This window comes from Haliotis rubra, unplaced genomic scaffold, assembly GCF_003918875.1.
Source record: "Haliotis rubra isolate DU_JTF1 unplaced genomic scaffold, ASM391887v1 Scf1853, whole genome shotgun sequence".
Taxonomy (NCBI): domain Eukaryota; kingdom Metazoa; phylum Mollusca; class Gastropoda; order Lepetellida; family Haliotidae; genus Haliotis; species Haliotis rubra.
Window position 1 is genome coordinate 40,956 of NW_025765840.1, and position 19,486 is coordinate 60,441.

Consider the following 19,486-nt stretch of genomic DNA (forward strand, 5'->3'; position numbering starts at 1 on the left):
ATTAGACCTACTCCATCAAAGCCAAACCGCCTCCGTGGTGTAATAGTGAGAGAGCGTCCGCCCGCAGAGCGGAAGGTCGCGGGTTCGATCCCCGACCGCGTCATACCAAAAGTTAAAGGATGGTACTTGTTAGTCCTTGCCTTGCGCTCGGCATTAATGGGTACAACAAGGACTGGTCGGCTCGGAGTCAGTATAATGTGTCTGAGTTGGGTGTTCATGCTTCACTGCGGCATGGTATCTCAGTGTGCTAGCACTATAAAACCAGCTTCAGTCTGGGCTAGTACAAGCAGCTGCACATACACATACACACGCATGCACGTCATATGAGCGAAATATTCTCAAGCACGACGTTAAACCCGATCTCACCACACCTCACCATCAAAGCCAATTACCCATGGTCCCTAGTATGGTGATCTACCTTCAGTCGTTGGCAATCTATAGCCTGTTTTATATATTGTATTGTCATTGATATTTCCAATATTTTAGATTTAATTACTAGTTTTAAATGGATATTTGTGATACACTAGTAGTTTTACTGTTCGTCATCAACAGGTTTTTAATGTCTAACTTTATTGATCTTTGATATATTAATAAACTGTTCTAGTCACGATATGGCTGAACTATTGCCGAAGTGACGATAAATATTAACTCACTCACTCAAAGCCAATTACAATGTGGTGATCAAGTGCTTCATGTGTATAACAGACACTTTTTTGTACCAGTGAGAACAGAGGAAAACACACGACTCTTGATTGCACCATACCTCTGGAGATCTAGGACACCATTGTGTGCGTTACATCTTCTGAACAGTTCCATTACGACATATCATCACATCAAACCACGATCTGTCACTGTCATGGCATATGTACCAACACTCCGACAAGAGCTGCTGGGTGCTTTACGTGGGGACAACATCCGAGCCTTCTCACTACGCACTAATCGCAGCCTTACAATAAAGAAGACAATACGTGTGGCGTCAATTGCAGTGGATGATGCTCAACAGTTGGTGATCCTTGCTGCTACATGGCCATCTCCCTGTATATCTAAGATGGCACCGGATGGGAGATATTTCAAGACCATCAACTGTGAGATTAAAGCTAAGGTTCTTTGTCTTGATACAAAGCGACAAATCCTGTATGTCTCTGACACTGGACATATGTATTCACTCACATATGACGGGCAGGATAGACACTGGATAGCCTCATCACATCGTTTGAAGAGTCTCGCTCTGAGTGATAATGGAGACGTGATGTATTATAATGACAATACTAAAATCATTGAATTGGAGTTGTTCAAGAACAGAACAAAAAGAACATTAATCAGGCCGAGCTATTTGGTTAGGAATATTGTCTCTCATAAAGGTTATTTGTATATGAGTTTTCAGGCCAAAACCAGGATCCTTGTGTGGTATCAGTCAAGTTATTCTCCTTTAAGGGGAACTAATCACGGTAGTACAAGTGCACAATTGATAGCTTTGGCATCAGAAATGACTGATTAATGACTCGTTTTTCCTGTTAAACTTCATTCAAGAAAATTGTTATTTTATATTTTTATCATTGTTAATACATATATGTTCATCAAACAGTCGTTTGACTGAAACATGTATGCAGAAACAATATCAAGAGTAGGTAGAAGGGGAACTTCGTGCTTGTAAATGTATTTTGTTGTTTTTAAAGTGTCATGTGGCATCAAATTCATTACTGTATCAAGCATTATCCTTCGTAATACGCATACCACTGAATGAAGTGGGAGAGGGAGAAGAGTGACACTGTTATGTGAGCAATCTGAAGCTAGACTGTGATCACCACAGATGTTGTGTTGAGAGTTAGGGGTCATCTGTTCGTATTCTTTATTCCGTATCAAACAAGTTCAACTACACAGCCTGAGTGATCGTGTGATGTTCCTGATTCAGTTGTGGGTTCACAAACACCTTACAAGACTTATGATTTCAAGTCCATCAACACGCGTCACTATCATATTAGAAGTGTGTGAGAAGAAAACTATAGAAGTATACTTGTACTGCACTAGTTATGTAGCAATAAAACCTTAAAACGTGAAGGAATTGTTATAGTTATCAGTTCGAGAGCAACAGTAAACACGTGTGATGTCTGCATCACATGTACAAACAGGAACGGGCTCATCGCCGCCATTTCTGAATGCCAAACAGGAAACATGTATAATAAGACATTTTGACCTTAGTGCATCACAGGGCATCACAACAATATGTCCTCTAACATCGTTGGTCCCTCAGGATGTATTTTGCGGAAAAACTTGATCTTCTGTCTCTAACTGACATAGTGCTTAGCTACAAGTGAAATAATCACCTCCGAATTTAAGACAAACTCACGATTATGAATACAATTATCGGGTATAAAAATATGTTTTTTTAATACAAGCCATCTTTACACAAGGCATGCTCTAGTTACATCAGGCCATGTGACTTTTGTTGTAAATTTCTTGTCACTCAACAATGCCAGTTGAATGTATGGCTATTTTCACCTGCGAACAAGGCTTTCAGCTCACAGAGGGTTAGACCAAAGAAACATCTTAGAGGGTTAGACCAAAGTATTCATCTTGATATACACTGAAGTTCAATAAATGTTCCATTCAACGTCAAACACTTGGGGTATTGTGTGCAATCGTAATAAAAAGATAATACATCAATGTAAAACCATGGCAGTGAAATTGACCTTCATCAGTATTTAATATGCCTATGAATACCGCATCTGAAAGACCGAATAAAGTGCAAACATAGATTTAATAATGAAATTGTTATAATTTGAGTATATACTTCAGACTATATTGCATGCAGTAGCCCTAGTGATTTGTGTAGCATAAATTGATCAGAATGATCAGCCAACAGAAAGTTGAACAGTGATACATACATATCCCAAATGAATGCTTTGCGTGTTGGATCAACAACTTGTGTCAGACTAGCTTCACAGTACCATTGCAGCCACCACTCACTCTTCACTTAGGCACCGTAAAATGTTTAGAAGGGACGTTTATAACATCGTGTTCTGTAACATGTGATTTGTAGTATTGTGTTATATATTAACATGTTTTAGATCATAATATCCGTTTATGTAATGACGTTGCAAGGTACAGGGTGTAACCATGACCAAACAACAATTACGCTTATGCTGCCGATGTGGCTTTATGTTTAAACCGTCTCGCTCATTTGCATTAGACTAAAACTACGGCCGAAGCAGAAATCAACTGAGCAGTATCTTTGGTTTAAGATGCATAGTCATTCAGTTAATAAACATCCAATAATATATCAGAAGAGTATTCTCAGGCAATTATGGGATGAAACGTGTGTTACAAGAGTTAATATATGCCAATGTCGTCACATTTTAGATGCAGCATTTACTAACATATGATGGGCTACAAATAAAACCTTTAGCATGCCATTGACAGTGTGTATGTGTGGATCAGCTTGGCGAATCAGAGATGCAGATCTCCATTAACTCCTTCATCACCAGTCTCCATACACAGGAACACCTGTTCAAAAACTCATGATTGTCATAAGAAGCGATTTACGGGATCGACTGGTCAGGCTCACTGACTTGGTCGACACATGTCATTGTATCCAAGTTGCGTAGATCGATGCTCATCATGCTGATCAATGGATTGTGTGGTCCAGACTGGATTATTTACTGATCGCTGCCAGCTGGACTGTTGCTGGGTGCGGCCTTAAGAACAAACACACGATGAACGAGGAGACAGGATAATGTTCAAAGAAAGTGGAAGAAAACAATCATTTGTTATTTACACACGGGTAATTCAAGATAAATTTCCATGCACATCCCGACTAGAAATACACCTGGCATGACCCCTGATGATCGCCGACAGGCAATGGACCGATTCTGTTCTTTCAGCAGCATAGGTACACTATATTCTTATCAATGTTTTAAAGGAATCCTCATTTTGAAAGCGTTTTCAGAAGAATACCCTGGGTTCGACTCAAAACCTGTTGACTATTGAGTGAGTGAGTGAGTTTAAGGTTAACTTTCAGCAATATCACTGCGTTGGGGAATGGGGGAATCGAACCCAGGTCTTTGGCGTGACAAGCGAACGCTTTCACCACTAAGCTATCCCATCGCCCCTTCATAATGAGTGAGTGAGTTTAGTATTACGCCGCACTCAGCAATATTCCAGCTATATGGCGGCGGTCTTTAAATAATCGAATCTGGACCAGACAATCCAGTGAGGAACAACATGAGTATCGATCTGCGCAATTGGGAACCGATAAAATGTGTCAACCAAGTCAGCGAGCCTGACCACCCGATCCCGTTAGTCGCCTCTTACGACAAGCATGGGTTGCTGAAGATCAATTCTAACCCGGATCTTCACGGGTTTCCTCATAATGAGCTAATGTTACTGTCAGGATTATACTTTCTGTTCCATGTTTCACAAAACCTGACAGAATAGTGAATTAGTTTAAAACACACCAGTCGCAACTATGTAACAAGAAGTGTTAATCTGACAGTGACATGTTTATCTATAAAGAAAGGGCAGTGAGACATATGTGTATCACAGATTGAAGATTCAACACACTGACGCTTCTAGGCTCAAATTCATTTCAAAATTTCAAAAGTAAGCAATTGAAAACTCACAACACAATCACCCAAAACATCATTGAACACAATATATAACTGAAACCTAGACTACTTCAAAAATACACTGCTGCCATTCCATTAGATCCATTTTAGAAATCTATTGACGTGTATCTTTCGTGTCGTGCTTTATCTCTGTAATGTGAAGTTAACATGAAGTAGTTTAAGCTTTAAACTTTTTAAAATGAACATTAAGAGGCATTTATTATTGAAACCTTTAAGTGAAACGAGACAATGTTCAGAACACTAGGATTCATTCTTGGAAACAAATTGGCGAGAGAAAAACACAAGTAAATAAATGTCTTTGGCTTTTTAAAATATTTAACATGGAATGTATGAAAACTACACATAGTTTATTGTTACATGACGTCCCGATTCCGTCGAATTTGGAATCCGCTTTGTGTCTCTTTTTCGTGGGAACAAAGGAGAGAAAAGTATTAGTAGGAACATATTGGCAATTTTTCAACCTGCGCAACATGGATGTTTCAACTGATGAATGAGTAAGAATTAACTCCGAAATAAAGAAGTTCACATCCATAATTCCTTGCCATTTTTTCCATGAAGTGGCTCATCAAATACTAGCAATGTTTTCCTCCATTGCCTTACAGATGTAAATGTCTCTTATAACATTTACTTATTCACTGACTTTCCTAACAGTAACATATGGACCATGATACCTTTCAAGGACTGGGTGACAAGAGATTGGCGAAAACATTGAAGCCATCTTGGATTCCATTGTTTCAAAGTAAATGTAGCCTCCCTTACGCCATGACAGTTGTTAAGATGAAATCAGGTTATATCCAAGTGGAATATGTGCCAATTTCAAGATTGTAAACAGTTGGTTTTTTCATAGCATTGTGTTTCTTCTGGTAGATAACGCATGGTCTAGTATGCACGTCTGTATTCCGTGTCCCGCTATACTCTGTCGATTTTAAGAAACCAAAATGGCGGACATTGACACTGTGTGGGAAAAGAGATCATGACCACTTTCAGATACTAATGTTCAATATGCCGGCCAGTGACCAAAAATTATAGAATCAATGCTCCCTTTCGTTATGGCAACATTCTGATGTGAATTACACAAAACGCTAATGCTGGTATTTCAAAACAATTTTCAATCTCTCTCTGTTACCCCCTTGTATTAACACGTCAATTGACATATAACGCTATCTGACTTCTAATTTAAGCAAGTGGTTCAGATTTGAGACACTCCTATCTGGAGATATATGGGTCATTAGATAAGGGAAAGACCACCAAAGCAGCCATGGACGTTTTTTAAAGTTGTCTTCGTGTGTCTTTTGTGTGGCGTTAAACTGACGTCTTCCACTACAACCAGTGTAGATAACAGTGACATGGTGAGACATTTGACAATGTTGCAAAACACTTTGTCATTTGTTCAGTCTCAGCTGCAGTTAACCCAAGCTGAACAGAAGTCGACCGCAGATGAATTAAGAGCGGTCAAATCTGAGCTCAGGATGGCAGAGGACAAAATTCATAACATGACAATTCAGATGCAAGATGTGTTGGCTGAACAGAACGCATCTTTGTCAGAATACAGATCTACCTCGGATGAACCTACTGATGAAAAGATAAAACGGGCGACGACAGAATCATCTCTGGATACTCTTCAGAGACACGTAAATAACCTGCAAATGGAACATAATAAAACAATCAACGACCTTGATGCTCTGAAGTCTCAAATTGGGGCAAGGCAGGTAAGGCTAGAAACTGAGTTCAGCATTCTCCACACAGACCTGAAGATTGTAGAAGGCGATCTAGCTGTAGCCAAATATTTGAGTTCACATCAAACAGCGAATATACACAACATTAACACAGATTTGCGAAACCTTCAAACAGAAATGGCTAATGTAAAGAGTGTCAATTTGGATTCCGTGTTGTTCAAAGTCAAGACCTCTAAACTGGATGCAATATCTGCTGACGTGAAGACAACTGCAAACAAAGTGACTATCCTTGAATGGAATCTTCACAGGGCTAACAATGACGTTCTGATATGAATTCAGATCTTTGGAAATTAGCTTCAAATGTGACTGAATTTCAATTCAATGTGTCTTCAGAATTGAGTAGGCTCAAGACATCTCTCCTTGGAGATGGAAACCGCGAAGCATTACAACAGGACATCTACCTGAAGCTCAACTCCACTTCGGATGTCCTGGGAAACATGGAACTTGCAGTTGCGTCCTTGGAGACTGGGCTGGTGTCTTCAAGATATGGTATAAATGACCTTAATCAAACACTGCAGTCCCTCATGCACAACGTAACAAACATGACAGGTACGTACGATTGTTACTGTTAGTTGTTATAATCAATATAACCACTCAGCGTTATACTCTTAACACAACCATATTAAACAAATGTAGTTTATGTGGCTAAATTGTAGCAAAACCGCGAGTGACAACCACCGTGGGTCGATTGCTCACACGTTTTAATGTGTATTTGTTTTCATAGAACAGGTGATTGTGTCTGCAGTCACTCAAAGATATGTTAAGATCCGGCTTAGACGTGGACATCAGCAGCTCATGTTTGTCGTAAGAGACGAATTGGTTGATGAGACACTTGTCGTCGTAACCCAGTGGCGTAGATCAATACTCATGTTGTTGATCACTGGATTGTCTAGCCAGGACTCGATTATTTGCAGACCGCTGCTCAACACAACATACATGCAGTGACTGGACAAATGAAATATATTACAAACATCGTTCATCAAGATTGGTTCCTGTGTTAACCTCCAAGTCATACCATCTTGCCTGTCTTGTTCTCTTGCATCATTAAAATGAAAAACAAACACCTGTTTAAGGAACATTTAGAACTTCACCCCCTAAGTCACTCATGTTTCTTTATACAGGATCTGGTGCAAGACACGTTGCCTTTGAAGTACGGCTACAGAAGGAAATCCATTCTGTGCAAATGGGTGGAAAGCTCATTTTTGATACGTTACTGTACAACAATGGCGGCGGATTTGAAGCTTCATCTGGTATATTCACAGCACCTGTGTCTGGATCGTATATTTTCTGGGCTCAAGTAATGCTAGATCAAGTGGAATCATATCTGGAGATATACCTAGTCCAGAATGGCCACATCAAAGGCAAAGGGTATGCAGAGACCTCAAAGGAGACAGTATACGGCGTTGTTTCCATAACAACAGTCATGTATCTCTCTGCTGGGGATGAAGTATGGTTTGAAAAGTGGAAAGGATCACAGAACATTTATGGAAGCCTTTATTCCGGATTTGGAGCTGCCCTCATTTCGTCTTGAATATTCAGTTATAGACACAAAATCCAAATAGCTGCCCAACTTACTGTAGCGGTTTATGGCTTGAGGTAATTCTGTGTTAATAAAATGAATCGACACATCACTATTTTGGTCAATGTCTTTTTTCTTACTTGAGTGAGTGATAAAAATGAAAACCACTAGGCTACCAAACCTTCCTCAAAGACAAATAATACATCCAATAGATGCGAAAAAGTAGGGGATTTAGGTTTTGGGATCACACGATAGGACCAAAATTAGGCAATGAAGAAAACTGTTCCATCGACAAGAACAGTTCATAGTTCTCCATAACAACATAGTCATGAAGCATGTGGCTCCTGATAGCAGATGCAAGGTGGGCTGCCTGATTTACGTTGTTGTCTTGGAACCGTAATATATTTTACACATTTAGTCATTACGGAAGGAAAAGGTATGATCATGGGGCGCGGTGGGCGAGCTGGCGAGCGCCAGGCTAGTGATCCAGCGAGGTTGAGGTGTTGGGATCGAGCCCACCTGTGACCGGGTGTAAAAATCTTGGAGTCAACTTTGTGTGCAGACTCTTTCAGTGTTGTCACAACCCCTAGTGTACAGTACACAACCCTGTGCACTTAAAAGAACCCACGAATCCGTTGGTATTTGACCAGATGTTGGCCACATGAATACGTGCAAACACCTATTTGCGGGTACAGCAACGTGCAGTGAACATGGACAAAGTACTGTGAGTATGTGTCCCAGTCCACCCAGCTGTAAATGGGTACCTCGTTAGGATGAGAAAGCCACAATAACTCGGTGCGCCTAGTGGCTGCAAGAGTTGTATACTCCCCAGGGAGTTGAGATTGATAATGCGATGTGCCGTAGAGATTGACATCCAATAATCGAGGGGAAAAATACCAGCGCCTTGAGCATGCACTAGTGCGTGGATATGTGCGCTATATCAATATCCTATAATAAATAAATAATAAAAATCATGAATGGAGTGTTACGTTTAACAGGCAGACGTCAGAATATTGGATCCGTGAAGACCAAGGTTAGAACTGTTCTTCAGTAACCCATGCTTGTCTTAAGCGACGACTACTGGGATCAGGTGGTCCGGCTCACTGACTTACTTGACACATGTCATTGTTGATCACTGGATTGTCTGATCCAGACTCAATTATTTACAGACTAGAGCCACATAGCTGGAATATTGATGAGTGCGCCATTAAACGCAAAATAGGTGTCCACATATGCCATTTGCGTGAACGGTGTTCACGAGCCAATCCACAAGTTACTGCAAGTCATTTACGTCAGAGGTGTCAGTGGTGTAGGTAACGATTATACATTGCATGGGCAATGCGATGAGAGCATCCCGCCTTTCTGCTGGCAACCGATACAAACATCTGCTTTCCTCATCTGGTAACTAATGATCAGTTTGGTTGATTTAGTTTAGACTCACAACATACATTAAACAACATCTGGGTAAAATATGATGGCTATTTTAAATGTACACGTAGGTGCTATATTATTCATCACAGAACCTATCCATCATTTGTTTCTGTTATTCATTCACCTTGTAAAGTCGAAGACATACACTGCCAGTCAGCCAAAAGGTCTGTAGTGAAGCTAGTCTACTTTCGATATGAACCATTCATCACACAGACACTTAGACCTTATCTTACCTTGTCTGTATTTTAATAAAGTCTTAAAACGCTTTTAATTAATGCAGTCATTTGATAGCTTATGTTTGGCACATCCGTGCAGCTTGTAAATAGATGCGTCTTTACCGTACATTCGGGCAATAGCGGACAATATAAAACAGTTGAATACTTGTTTACTCCTACTCACACTTACTCATACTGTGGTATGTATTATGAATTTAGAACTAGTTTTAGTCACGATATTGCTGAAATATTGCCGATGTGACTTTAAATCTGAACTCACTCACTCACTCACTGATACTGTGACTGAAATTGGTGGTAGTGCTCTTTGCTGGAACAGATCTCTAAAACCGTTCCATGTTTCTACACCAAACGGGGCACATAGATAGGTCTGGTGGTGAACTGGTGATGAGTCTTTGCCATACATTCAGTTAACATACAATATAAAAGAGATGAATGCTTGTTTATTTGTATTCATACTTACCAGAAAGTCGTAGTCAGACAGGGGAATCTCCCTTTAGCAGCGTCTTTAAGTTTACATAGGAAAGGTTGCGTTGCTTTACTTATTTTCATAATAATTACTTAAAGAGATGAATTGCGGTTAGAATTGGTCTTTAGCAACTCATGCTCAACGTAGGATATGACTCCCGAGTTCGGGTAGTCAGGCTCGGTGATTCGGCTGACACGTCCCAAAATGCGTAAATTAATGTTCATGATGTTGATCACTGGATTGCGTGGTTTTAGACTCAATTATTTACAAACACCCCCCCACACACCATATAGCTGGAATATTGCTGGGTGCGGCGTTAAACAACAAACAAACAACTCACTGGTCTGTGAAAAAGAATTAAATTCACTAACATTACTCTGCTCACCAGTATCAGTAAAAGTAATTAACGTGAACGTAATCCTGGAAAAGATTAACGGGTCCTTATATATTCATTGTTTGACCATTCTCATGTTCACTTGTGGCGACACAGAACTAACAAAACAATTTCTTAGAGTGGCACTTTAGAAGTTTGGATGTTTAAGACTGACAAACTCTGCATTAGCCAAATAATGTCTTAAAGTATCATGGGGAAAAGTAACTATGCTGAACTGGACGAATCGATACCAAGACCACTTCAGAGGTACATTTTTAGCATTCAGGAATTTTATCTGACAGCCACATCTTGTTAAGTCAATGGCCTGTAGTCAAACGAGTTTTCAAAATAGATATTCAGATGCTTCTTTATTCACAAACCTTTTAACGAAACGTCTTCTTGGATGTGGGATAAATGATTCCTTTTCAGAAAAAGAGATTCTTTCGTGGAAACAACTCGTGCAAACGAATACACTGACGGAAAACGTATGTATTTTGCTTCACTTTGTGTAGCCTGGAATGTAGAAATGCAAGAAATATCTGATATTTATGTCACTTTCCACCGGTCGGTAATTTAGAAGCTTTTGATAAAACTCTCAAGTGTATCTGTCTATTGCATAAAACAAAGCGTACTCTTCTGATTGTGATTATAAATTTAGTGAACTCGTCAGTGTTATTGTCCTGCTTTCCCTATGAGCGAAATGTTCCAACTACTATGACTGTGTACGTCGTTTGCAGTAAAACACGCTTGGTGGCTGAAATGTTGTGTACTGATATTGGTGAAAGTAACATGTGTGATGAGTTACACTCACGATAATGATGAAGTATTCGTAGAAAATACAGACGGTAATAGTGGTGTTATATTATTTTTATATATATACTTTGTTCTGTAAGTATTTGGTAGTTAGTTCTGTGCCATGCCATTAAGTAACCCGAACATTTTTACCTGGCAATGTAGCACACGCTGCAAATTCTACAAGAGTGTGTAGAATAGCTTTTAGCAATATTCCAGCAAATACATTTTACACATGTGGGAAATCGAACTTGTGTTTTGGACGTGACGAGTGAACACTTCAACCATCAGGCTATCCCACCACCCCTCAAATTCTGAGATGGACCTCCTAAGTGTATCTCTTGCGATAAAGTATTCACCATCAAGGATATTCTGCTTGACTGTGTGGATTTTTCAACTGTGTGGGACTCACATTATGTGGCAAAGGGACTCACATTATTTGGCAATAAATTTGAAAGATATGTTTACCCGCGTGAGGGGGCCATCTGATTGTTAACTACTTGAGAGAGATTGATCTGTATCATAAATTGTAATTGTGTAATGTTTGAGACAAATTGCTTGTTTTAACATTCTGTGCCATGACATTTTCTATTTGTGGATAAACATGTGATGAATAAATATGTCTTTAAGAAACTCATTTGAACTCTGTACTTTAAATGTGTATGTCTGCTGACTTGGTCCCGTCGCTATATGGCTGAAATGATGCCGATGCGACGTAAAATTCAACTAAACTCAACTCAACTCAAATTCTACACGAAATTCCCTTTCGGTGAGATAGAAGCTTGGAGTTTGTTTGAGTTACCCGAAGGCATCAATATTTGCTGGAATATTACAGCCTTGCATATAGGTTTTCTTCTCGTCGTTATATTTCAGGGTCTGTGTGACAGACTAGTCAGGTCAGGCCATCGGGTACTGCTTCGTGTATGTGCTATAATGTGTGCTTAATGTAACACGTTTGTCAATGTCTATACCGACGTATATGTATAACTCGATAATGTGCTGTTGTGTTTATGAAGTCTTTCTGTAAGATACAGTTTCTGTGAAGATTAGCTGCTATTGATGACATATTTTTGTGTTCAATTTTGTCTATTATGAAACTCAAGATTTGGGAGTTACCCACAATCAAACACGGGTATTGTAGGTTATGTCCCTTCTTTTGTTGTCCAAATAGTGCTATTAGTTTTAATTTTCCACACTAGTTTTAGTTGTAATTGTGATATTCTAGTTGTTTTACTGTCCTTCGTCGGCAGGCTTTTATAATATACATCTATTCCATTTCAATGTCACATATGTTCTCGTCACGATCCTCCAAATGTTTTCCCTTCTTATTGTATAAATTGTTCTCGTCACGATTAGGCTGAGATATTGCCGATGTGACGTTAACTATTAACTCATTCACTCTTTTCCGTGTGTGTGTGTGTGTGTGTGTGTGTGTGTGTGTGTGTGTGCGCGAGCGAGCTTAAGTACGGGCATACAATGTTGAAAATTATCTCAGAAACTGTAGCCACAGGCATTTAAACACCCCTCTGTAATGTACTGCCCGGGCAAGGATGTAACTGAATGCATTTCTACAACATTTACAAACATTCCCGGGCACGGCATAGATCTGAAGATGACCAAATGATTTGGAATACCTGCAAATGAATACATTCCATCAATAACAAAACTATTTCAAATGTCAATACATCGGCTTTTACGTGCTGTGATTATTTGTTATCTTCCCACGAACACTTGGCTATTTACGTAATTATTCTTCATTGCATTCTAAACTGGTAGCATCTCATCGTAACATCAACAAATTTATAGTGGACCATTTGAATTGTTTATTACAGACATTATTTTATATGTGTGTTAAATATTACTGCATGCCGAACAGTCGTCAAGATTCACATTATTTTACTTAACTTGTAGTAACATCCAGAAAAAGAAAGATGCTTCCTTACAGTTTCTTATTTCTAAACTGGTAGCACATCATCATAACATTAACAAATTTGTAGTGTGCCATTTGAATTGTTCATTGCAGACATTATTTTATATGTGTGTTAAATATTATTGCATGCCGAACAGTCGTCAAGCTTCACAATATTTTACTTTACTTGTGGTAACATCCAGAAAAAGAAAGATGCTTCCTCATAGTTTCTTATTTTCACCGTCCGGGATACACCTAATTGCTTTTGTTCACTGTATTCTAAACTGGTTTGCATAATGTCTATACATTAATAGCATCAAGGTGGAACATTGGTACACTTACTAGTGTTGGTTGTAGGCTTCCTTGTACATATTTGCTGAATATTATGGAGACCGCCTCCGTGGTGTAGTGGTTAGAGCGTCCGCCCGGAGAGCGGAAGGTCACGGGTTCGATCCCCGACTGCGTCATACCAAAAGACGTTAAAATAGGGTACTTGTTGGTCCCTGCCTGGCGCTCAGCATTAATGGGTACAACAAGGACTGGTCGGCTCGGAGTCAGTATAATGTGTCTGGGAGGGATATTCATGCTTCACTGCGGCAAGGTATCTCAGTGAGCTAGCACTATAAAACCAGCTTCAGTTTGGGCTAGTACAAGCAGCCGCACATACACATACACACGCATGCACGTCGTCATATGAGCGAAATATTCTCAAGCACGACGTAAAACCCAATTTCACCTCACCTCACCTGAATATTATGGACATGCCTTCAAGTCAGTGAGTTCAGCAGTATATTACTTTACTTGCAGACACATCGAGGTACAGAAAGATGTTTCCTGGTAGAGGACGTGACTTCATATTCCAGGTAGTTGGCGCAGTTTTTATCACGACCGTCACTGGAACCTTTGACCTAAAGATGCAGCCGGTTGGACCTGAATTGTGCAAATATCACTGTGCCCAAATCAATGGGTGCACATTTTGCATGTTTCTAGTACAAAGGCTAGCCTGCATTGCTGCATGGTCCAAAGCCCCGCCACACACTAAAGGAGAGGGGACAGTCTCTTTAGATATCACCAAGGTAACGGTTGTTTTCTATGACTCTCTGGAATACCAAAGTACAGAGTTAGGTCTCATATTTGCATGACAAGTTGTGAAAACCCACTTAAGGCTTTGCAGATGCAACTTGACAATAATTAACTCAACAGTGACTAAACATCTCTGTTCTGATCAATGCATTTTGGGATCTGTGTCTACTTGAAAATGCATGTTATGACAGTTAATAAAAGAAATGGAATTCAACTAATACGTATAATCGTACATATGAACATATATGTGTGTGTGTGCGTGTGTGTCTGTGTGTGCGTGTGTGTGTCAGAAAGCATTGGAGTCAACATCAGGGCCAGTCAACAGTTACTGTACCCAAAAGCCTTGAGATGCAATTGTGATGGATACGGTCCCTCAGCTACCCCTTGTTTGTAGGCATAAGATGAAATTATGCTACTGACCATAATTATACGCTTATGGTCTCTTTTAAACATTGTTAGTAATTGGTATGAGAGTATGCATACAGTTTCTGTCATAGGTAATACCAAGAACCTTTTCTCAAAGTAAGGAGCTATGTACAGAGAGACCATCAAGGGGGATTTTTTCCCGGTCGAAAGGCCTTCGCTGTATAAAACGTAAGTGTTGATTATTTGCTCTTGAAACTATTTGAAGAAACTCATTTAGAATGTTGCTGATTCCAAAGAGTGTAGCAGTCGGAATCCTACAACTATGCATGTACATTTACCTACTTACTTAATCCCCCTTCGTGCTCTTAGCTTATTACATAAGGCCGTTACTAGAGTTTTCCAATGCTGTCTATCCTGGGCCCATTGCTGCACCTGTCCCCAGGTCCACCCTACGACCTTCATCTCTGCCTCCACAGATCTTCTCCATGTCTCCTTTGGACGTCCTCTGTTTGTTTTTCCTGTTGGTATACATCGCATAGCAACCCTTGGTATGGAATCTGGGCGCATCCTGCAGACATGACCGATCCAACGCCATTTTCTCTTCTGGATCTCGAGGGACAGTGGGCTGGTGTTCGTGCGCATGTTCAGTTCTTCTAAAGATTCGCAGTTTGGTAATTGTGCTGATTGATTTTGACCTCCAGATGTTCTTCAGTGAACTGAACACTCCGCTAGCCTTGCCTATTCTTGACTGTACATCTGCTTCTGAGTTGTCATTTGCTGTGATCTTGCTGCCAACATAGTAGACGTCTTGAACTTCGTCGATGTTTGTACTTCCAAGGGATACTGGCAGGATAGATTTGGCATTAATCTTGAGGATATTGGTCTTCTTGGTGTTGATATTCAAGCCAATCGTTTCTCCTGTTGTGGCAAGGTCTTGTGTTTTGCTTTGGATGTCTTGGAAACGTTGGGCGAGCAGGGCAATGTCATCAACAAAGTCAAGATCTTCTAGGCTCTTGGTGAATGTGCAGCTGATTCCTCTTTGCTTGCTCTTGGTGATTCTCTTTAGTACCCAGTCTAAGCAGAGGGTGAAGAGGAGTGGGAATAAGATACAGCCTTGTTTCACTCCTGTTCTGATGTTGAAGTCCTCAGTTACGGTCGATCCACATATGACTCTGGCGCTGAAGTTGTTGTACAGCATCTTCATGATAGAGATTAGTTTGTCTGGAATCCCGTAGTGGGCGAGGATCTTCCAGAGAGTGGCTCTGTCAATACTGTCGAAGGCCTTGGAAAAGTCTATGAAGTTGGCATAGATGGTTGCATTCCATTCGTTACTTTGTTCTATGATCTGTCTGAGGGTAAAGATTTGGTCCATGCATGATCTTCCTTTCCTGAAGCCAGCTTCTTCTTCTCGCATGAGTGTGTCCATGGTTCTCGAAAGTCTGTTGAGGATTACTCGGCTCAGTACTTTGCTGGTGACAGATAGCAACATTATCCCTCTTCAGTTGTCGCAGTTGGTCAAATCCCCTCTCTTTAGCCTGTCTTCCAGGTCTCTGGCGCTTCTTCAGACTCCCAGACGTTTGATATTATGTCTGTTAGTAGCGCTGGTGTTACTGAGTCCTCTGCCTTGAGCATATCTGCATATATCTGGTCCATTCCTGGTGCTTTCCCGTTCTTAAGTGCCCTTATTGCTCTTTTCTCCTCTTCAATGTTCGGTGGTTCTATGCTGATGTCCAGGCTGTCGGCTGCAGGTTCAATGTTTGCTTCTGTATCTGTATCTTCTCGGTTCAGCACTTTCTCGGAGTGTTCTTTCCAGCGCAGCAAGACTTCTTTGGACATGATGCTTCCCTGTTGGTCTCTGACCGGTCCGGCTGCAGTTTGGCATTTCCATGAGAGTGTCTTGGTCAGTCTGTAGAGGGTTTTCATGTCTTGTTTGGATGCTGCTTGCTCGGCTTCCTCTGCTATTGTTTCGATGTATTTCCTCTTGTCTGATCTTGCTCCCTTTTTCACTTCTTTGTCCAAAGCTTTATAGTTTGTCTGCAGTTGTTCTGTTAATCTCTGCGACCTGGTACCAAGGATTTTACTCTTTTTCCCTTTCCGCATTTCTATTTTCCTCCAGGTGTCATCTGATATCCATTCTTCTCTTTTCTTCTTTTTGTGTCCAAACAGCCGTTTTCCTGTTTCCAGTAGCACCTCATTGAACTGCTGAAGGCCAGTGTTCTGCTGTTCCTTAAGCACACTGAATCTGTTCCTCGCCTGAATCTGGAAGGCTTTCTTGATAGATGGATCTTTGAGCTTGGAAATGTTGACACGTGGTGGTCTCTGTCCTTGTCTCCTCACTCGTCTAAGTTTCAGTTTCACTTTAGCCAGTACCATGTATGTACATGTAATGGTATATTATTAATAAGTTGTTAGGATACTAAGTGCACATGAGAGAAAACGGTTCTACAACTGATAATCATTTTGGTCCATATACGAAAACTATTTGCACCATGTAAGGTGCATGCAGATTATGAACTTCTGTTTACAGTTGTGACGCCAACAGTGTGTCCAAATATAAATAACACAGTCATATTCTTACAGTGAAAACAGAAGAACAGACACATGTCCTGGTTTCACCATACATGACCAGTGGTTCGATAGCTCTATTTCGGGTGCTCCACCTTGAGGACAACTCCATTTCAACATATCGTCATATACGCCCACAACATGTCACTGCCATGGCATACGTACCAACACTCCGACAAGTGCTGATGGCAACTTTAGACCCCATGACTATCCAAGCCTTCTCATTACATAATCCTGTCAGTGTTACCGTAGGGAGGAAAATGTTCATCCTGTCAATCGCTGTGGATGATACCAAACAGCTTGTTTTCCTGGCAACAAGGACGCCATATGGCAGTGTAGCTAGTATGGCACCTGATGGAAGAAATGTCAGGAAAATCACCAGTCGGATTCAACCCAAGGTACTTTGCCTTGATACAGGGCGAAATATTTTGTATGCAGCGGACTCTGGATCTATATTTTCATCCTCATACTCTGGGCAGAATTGGCAGAGAATAATAAGATCAGATAACACGTTAGGTCTCACATTAGGCGATCAGGGAAATGTGATGTATTATAATGAAAAGAAAAATATTGTGAGATTGGAGTTGTTCAAAAAAGAAAAAGAGAGAAAAGTTATTGGATTAAATATGTACAGTAGAAACCTACTTTACAGACAGGGTTATCTTTATGTAAGTCATATGCACGAGTGGCATATGTAAGTATTGCATGAGTCTAATTATTCAAGTGTAAGGCAAGTTAATATTAAGTCCTATTACAGACTATTCATAGCTATGATGCCATAAAATGCTTGCAGTGTGGTTTGCTTTTCCAAACTTCATTATTAGTTTAGCATGAAGCAATGCTATCCGTTAAGTAAAACAGATGCCTTCCGTGAAACAAGGCGTCCTTCTGAAATGTGTTTACTGGATCTGTAGCCTTAGGAGGCACCCACTCACTTGCCTGATTGAACGTGTATTGTTATTGTCGTCTATTAAAGCTGTTCTATTCCTCATTATATCTGGCGATCCTATTTTCAATACCTGTTCATCAGTCCTTAGTGTAGTTATTTTAAGTATTTTTAAGTTATTTTAAGGGGATCAGGGCGAAGGGGTTCGAGTCCGTATTACAGGCGTCAAATTATTCAAGTGTAAGGCAAGTTAACATCACGTCTCTTCCGAGACCATTCATAGCTCTGATACCATAAAATGCTTGACTTTTACCTTGATTGTGTCCATTCAGCCCAATATCTCCCTTCCGTTCAACAAGGCGTCTCTCTGCAATGTTTTTACTGGAACATGATCTGTAGGCTGGGAAAGTATCCACTCACTCACCTGATTGAATGTGTATTGTTATAGTTGTTTGTTAACTCTGTTCTATTCATCATCATATTAACTCACTCACTCATCAAATCAGCACGTAGCAAACTCACTCACTCACTCATTAAATAATGGCGATCCTATTTTCAAAACCCGCTAATCAATCGTTAGTGTAGTATTCTTAGACGGTGTTTGAAACCGTTGGGGACATATTCAAATGTAGTTTTCTTCTCTCATGGCGGGGAGGTCGGTGATACGAATCCTGCATCTCAGGTAAACATATTTGGGTATTTTGTAAATGATCGGGTCCAAAGGTTTTATTAGTCTGTGAATCAGTGAGTGTAATCAAAGTGGTAATTTGTAACGATTTCGGGTCTGTTGAATCATCATGCATAAGTGACAGGAACATTTTAGAAACGTACGTATAGTACGTCAGTGCTAAAGAATACCCAGTCCTCAGTAACAAACTCCGAACGGACCACTGAAAATCAGTGATAACTTCTAGGTGTTCAGAAAAAGGGTAAGCATGTTTTGTCCTAGCGGTTGAACTTACCATTCACAAAATATGTAGACATGTCATAGAAGTACAAGAAGTCCATTCGACTTTGATGTGTTGTTGTCGTTCAGGTGCTACACGTGTAGCAGGGAGGTCACAGTGGTACAAAAGACATAAACCCCTGACAATTTGTTGGATCGTTTGAGATAACTTGTTTCACTTGGCACATTGGCCCTCGATATTGGCACTTTGGAAATAAATACTTACATTCAACTTTTGACGAAAGTATGTTTGTGACATCCTTACATTTTGTGTCATATCTTCTCTAAAAAAAACTAGTTTTGTCCTTTGTCCACCACGACAGTGTTAGGCTTGTGGCTGATAATTAGTGGATGGGTGAGTGTGGTTTTATGCCGCTATCAGCAATACTTCATCCCTACCAGGGCAGCGTACACCGGTAATGGGCTATACGCCTTATTCCATTTGGGGAATCGAACCCTGTGGTGTGAAGATCCGGGTTAGGATTGGTCTTCAGCTACCCGCGCTTGTCGTAAGAGATCCTTAGTTTATTATTGTCTGCTGCACTGCTTACCA

At 40.3% G+C, this 19,486-nt stretch overlaps 2 protein-coding genes across 2 annotated transcripts; one reads left to right on the forward strand and one right to left on the reverse strand.

Moving 5' to 3' along the window:
• Positions 1 to 6,450: 6,450 nt before the first annotated feature.
• On the forward strand, positions 6,451 to 7,992 carry LOC124273889 (complement C1q tumor necrosis factor-related protein 3-like). Its single transcript, XM_046709233.1, has 2 exons — positions 6,451 to 6,910; positions 7,483 to 7,992. The coding sequence occupies exons 1-2, from the start codon at positions 6,631 to 6,633 to the stop codon at positions 7,890 to 7,892; spliced, it is 690 nt and encodes a 229-aa protein (XP_046565189.1). The 5' UTR covers positions 6,451 to 6,630; the 3' UTR covers positions 7,893 to 7,992.
• An 8,074-nt stretch (positions 7,993 to 16,066) lies between these two features.
• LOC124273893 lies at positions 16,067 to 16,909 on the reverse strand. Its single transcript, XM_046709237.1, has one exon. It carries the CDS (start codon positions 16,907 to 16,909, stop codon positions 16,067 to 16,069), a length of 843 nt encoding a protein of 280 aa, XP_046565193.1.
• Between the last annotated feature and the right edge of the window lie 2,577 nt (positions 16,910 to 19,486).

Excerpts from the sequence above, each read along its gene's own strand:
- LOC124273893 (XM_046709237.1), bottom strand. The coding sequence starts at position 16,909 with ATGGTACTGGCTAAAGTGAAACTGAAACTTAGACGAGTGAGGAGACAA.
- LOC124273889 (XM_046709233.1), top strand. The coding sequence starts at position 6,631 with ATGAATTCAGATCTTTGGAAATTAGCTTCAAATGTGACTGAATTTCAA. Across the intron at positions 6,911-7,482 it reads CAACGTAACAAACATGACAG|GATCTGGTGCAAGACACGTT; the intron begins GTACGTACGATT and ends TTCTTTATACAG.